This window comes from Temnothorax curvispinosus, unplaced genomic scaffold (genome assembly GCF_003070985.1).
Source record: "Temnothorax curvispinosus isolate PA1 unplaced genomic scaffold, ASM307098v1 QBEX01002588.1, whole genome shotgun sequence".
Classification (NCBI taxonomy): domain Eukaryota; kingdom Metazoa; phylum Arthropoda; class Insecta; order Hymenoptera; family Formicidae; genus Temnothorax; species Temnothorax curvispinosus.
Window position 1 is genome coordinate 1 of NW_020212368.1, and position 4539 is coordinate 4539.

General features: G+C 37.7%; 2 protein-coding genes across 2 annotated transcripts; one reads left to right on the forward strand and one right to left on the reverse strand.

The window, feature by feature from the left end:
- Positions 1-57: 57 nt before the first annotated feature.
- On the reverse strand, positions 58-2660 carry LOC112451812. Its single transcript, XM_025011706.1, has 2 exons — positions 430-2660; positions 58-352 (listed from the first exon to the last, which is right to left on the reverse strand). Exon 1 carries the CDS (start codon positions 2406-2408, stop codon positions 684-686), a length of 1725 nt encoding a protein of 574 aa, XP_024867474.1. The 5' UTR covers positions 2409-2660; the 3' UTR covers positions 58-352; positions 430-683.
- Positions 2661-2685: 25 nt separating this feature from the next.
- On the forward strand, positions 2686-4520 carry LOC112451813. Its single transcript, XM_025011707.1, has 2 exons — positions 2686-4157; positions 4235-4520. The coding sequence occupies exon 1, from the start codon at positions 2806-2808 to the stop codon at positions 3901-3903; it is 1098 nt and encodes a 365-aa protein (XP_024867475.1). The 5' UTR covers positions 2686-2805; the 3' UTR covers positions 3904-4157; positions 4235-4520.
- The last annotated feature ends 19 nt before the right edge of the window (positions 4521-4539 follow it).

Here is a 4539-nt window from a genome sequence, read left to right on the forward strand (position 1 = left end):
AGAATGTGAAGAAGTGTTAAATAAAAAAGAAAATATATTTTTTAATTAACCAAAAAACTCGACAAAGGCAATAAGAGCCCAGCGTGATGTTTGACCGCTAAATTTAATTCAATTTCGAATACAATAACGACGAACGTTTCGACCCTTTTTTGGGGTCCTCCTCAGCGCAATGATTAACAAAATTTTACATAAGTATGGTAAGAAACAACCTTAACGCCGCAAACATCAAGTCAAACGATAATTAGGGCGGATGTGCACTCCGACACGTTCCAAAGCATCGTCGTGTAATTTCCTGGTTGAAGTGCCAGAAAATTTGAACTGCAGAATGTCGTTTGTCATTGTGTAGCGATACCTGTGGACATCCGGAGTACCATCCACTCACAAAAAATGCAAGAGTTAACAAAAAGAAAAAGATCAAAAGCAACTCACAGATTTAAAGTCAACAATAAAGTCAAGTCGCAATGCTCGTCAGTCGGTTATAAAACTTATTGTTTTATGATGAGCGGTGAAGTGGATGTGTCTTACAAGCCGTTTCAACTGACAGTGACACGCACGATTCGACAATGTTATCAACTATACATACGGTGAGAGGTCAAGTTACAAATACCAATAATATAATGTCAAATTCTCGCAAGTCCCTACAATAACATTTACGTCACTTTACAAATACCAACAGTGTAATGTCAAATCTTCGCAAGTCCTTCGATAACATTAACATATGTTTCCGGTAAATTTTCCGTATCCGTCTGCAAATTAAGGCCATCTTTTTGTCTTTTGATATAAATCATTTCGGAAATCAAGCGTTTGCTTAGCGACGGTTCTTGGTCTAATATTTTAACATCATTCCACTTAAACTCATGTTTATGTTCTAATCTGTGATCCGTTATGACTGAATGTCCCGTACAATTCCTTCTAATATGCGAATCATGTTCCTTGATCCTCGTTAGTAATTGTCTCCCCGTCTGACCAACATAAGATGCCTCACAATCCCCACAGTCAATCTTATACACAACTTTCCTATGTGATGTACTCGGGAGAGTATCTTTGTGTACCCTGATATATCTATTCAGTTTATTTAAACTGAAGTACGAGAGTTTTACATTTAGATCTTTAGTTAAATTCTTATATTTTTCAGTCAACTGAGGGACATAGGGTATCGTGAAATAAGGAACCCTATCTATCGAGTTCTCGTCGTCATTATTGCAGCTATTGGAAAAAAGAAATTTTAATCGTTCCTGCATTACCTTAAAAATAAATTCTAACGGGTAGCAATTTTGTAACAAAATATGAATCACTAATTTAAGGTTTTTTTCGTGAAATTTAGGATGCGACAGCTTGAATACTCGATCTATTAAACAAATGACTGTTCCTTTCTTCTGGCAATGGGGATGCTGGGACAAAAAATTTAGATATCTCCCGGAGAAGGTAGATTTGTGGAACCAATCGAATTGCAAACGATTTTCAGTCCGGATCATCGTTATCTCTAAAAAATTCAACCTGCCATCCACACCCACCTCCATGGTAAATTGCAATCTCGGGTGAAAAGAATTGAATACCTCTAAAGTGTGAGTGCATTCAGTAGAAGGTATTGCCATTGCAATATCATCCACATATCTCTCATAGAAAGGTGGAGTGAAACTCAACAACTCAAGTGCCCTTTCCTCAAGATCCTGCATCACTATGTCCGCCCCTATGGGAGACAACGGGGAGCCCATGGGTGATCCGAAAGTCTGTTGGTATATTACGCCATTAAACATAAAAAAGGTTGATTCTAATACCATTCTGACAGCCAGAAGAAACTCCGATTCCGGGATCTTGCAATTGTCGGCAATGTATTTCCATCTCGATGAAATACTGTCGATAACCCTTTCGATAGGAACATTAGTAAAAAGGGAAACCACATCAAGTGATACAAGTGTGTGATCCTCCATGATATGAACGTTGGAAAGTTTTTTAACTAATTCTACACTGTTCGCAATGTGACTCTTTCCTTTTGGGAAGCTACTATACATAATCTTGTGGAGAAATGAAGCTAAATTGTATAAAGGACTATCTATTGACGAAACAATTATTCTGAAAGGACAATTCTTTTTATGTATCTTGGGTAGTCCGTATGCTCTCGGTAATGTCCCATCACTACAGTACAGAAATCTATAAAGAGACTCTGATATGAAATCTGATTTCTTCCATCTCGTTAAAAGTTCCCGAGCTCGCGTTGTTAATTTTCTAGTGGGATCTTTAGTAACTACCTTGTATGTTTCTTTATCACCCAGTAATTCCTCCATCTTGGTTATGTATTTATCCCTATCGAGTGCTACCGTTACGTTTCCTTTATCCGCCCTTGTTAGCAACAAGTTGGGATTGTCTTCTAAAAAATTCTTAGTGACAATGGACAGATTTTTCATCATATTGTTATGTGCGCTTTTTTGTATAGTGTAATTCTGGAGGCTGTTTACTACATTTGAAAACCGGTTTCTGAGTGTGGCGTGTGTTCTAACGGGAAATTTTTTTACATTATTTTCAATATTTTTAATGAATTCTATAGTGACTTTTTCTTTATTCACCCCGGGAAGGCTAAAATTTTCTCCTAGCTGTAACAAGCCTTGAATATTCTCAGGTATGACTGTGGATGACAGGTTGACAAACCATTTTTCATTAAGCTGCGTTAATGTAGGTTTACTTGATGTGGTTTCCCTTTTTACTAATGTTCCTATCGAAAGGGTTATCGACAGTATTTCATCGAGATGGAAATACATTGCCGACAATTGCAAGATCCCGGAATCGGAGTTTCTTCTGGCTGTCAGAATGGTATTAGAATCAACCTTTTTTATGTTTAATGGCGTAATATACCAACAGACTTTCGGATCACCCATGGGCTCCCCGTTGTCTCCCATAGGGGCGGACATAGTGATGCAGGATCTTGAGGAAAGGGCACTTGAGTTGTTGAGTTTCACTCCACCTTTCTATGAGAGATATGTGGATGATATTGCAATGGCAATACCTTCTACTGAATGCACTCACACTTTAGAGGTATTCAATTCTTTTCACCCGAGATTGCAATTTACCATGGAGGTGGGTGTGGATGGCAGGTTGAATTTTTTAGAGATAACGATGATCCGGACTGAAAATCGTTTGCAATTCGATTGGTTCCACAAATCTACCTTCTCCGGGAGATATCTAAATTTTTTGTCCCAGCATCCCCATTGCCAGAAGAAAGGAACAGTCATTTGTTTAATAGATCGAGTATTCAAGCTGTCGCATCCTAAATTTCACGAAAAAAACCTTAAATTAGTGATTCATATTTTGTTACAAAATTGCTACCCGTTAGAATTTATTTTTAAGGTAATGCAGGAACGATTAAAATTTCTTTTTTCCAATAGCTGCAATAATGACGACGAGAACTCGATAGATAGGGTTCCTTATTTCACGATACCCTATGTCCCTCAGTTGACTGAAAAATATAAGAATTTAACTAAAGATCTAAATGTAAAACTCTCGTACTTCAGTTTAAATAAACTGAATAGATATATCAGGGTACACAAAGATACTCTCCCGAGTACATCACATAGGAAAGTTGTGTATAAGATTGACTGTGGGGATTGTGAGGCATCTTATGTTGGTCAGACGGGGAGACAATTACTAACGAGGATCAAGGAACATGATTCGCATATTAGAAGGAATTGTACGGGACATTCAGTCATAACGGATCACAGATTAGAACATAAACATGAGTTTAAGTGGAATGATGTTAAAATATTAGACCAAGAACCGTCGCTAAGCAAACGCTTGATTTCCGAAATGATTTATATCAAAAGACAAAAAGATGGCCTTAATTTGCAGACGGATACGGAAAATTTACCGGAAACATATGTTAATGTTATCGAAGGACTTGCGAAGATTTGACATTACACTGTTGGTATTTGTAAAGTGACGTAAATGTTATTGTAGGGACTTGCGAGAATTTGACATTATATTATTGGTATTTGTAACTTGACCTCTCACCGTATGTATAGTTGATAACATTGTCGAATCGTGCGTGTCACTGTCAGTTGAAACGGCTTGTAAGACACATCCACTTCACCGCTCATCATAAAACAATAAGTTTTATAACCGACTGACGAGCATTGCGACTTGACTTTATTGTTGACTTTAAATCTGTGAGTTGCTTTTGATCTTTTTCTTTTTGTTAACTCTTGCATTTTTTGTGAGTGGATGGTACTCCGGATGTCCACAGGTATCGCTACACAATGACAAACGACATTCTGCAGTTCAAATTTTCTGGCACTTCAACCAGGAAATTACACGACGATGCTTTGGAACGTGTCGGAGTGCACATCCGCCCTAATTATCGTTTGACTTGATGTTTGCGGCGTTAAGGTTGTTTCTTACCATACTTATGTAAAATTTTGTTAATCATTGCGCTGAGGAGGACCCCAAAAAAGGGTCGAAACGTTCGTCGTTATTGTATTCGAAATTGAATTAAATTTAGCGGTCAAACATCACGCTGGGCTCTTATTGCCTTTGTCGAGTTTTTTGGTT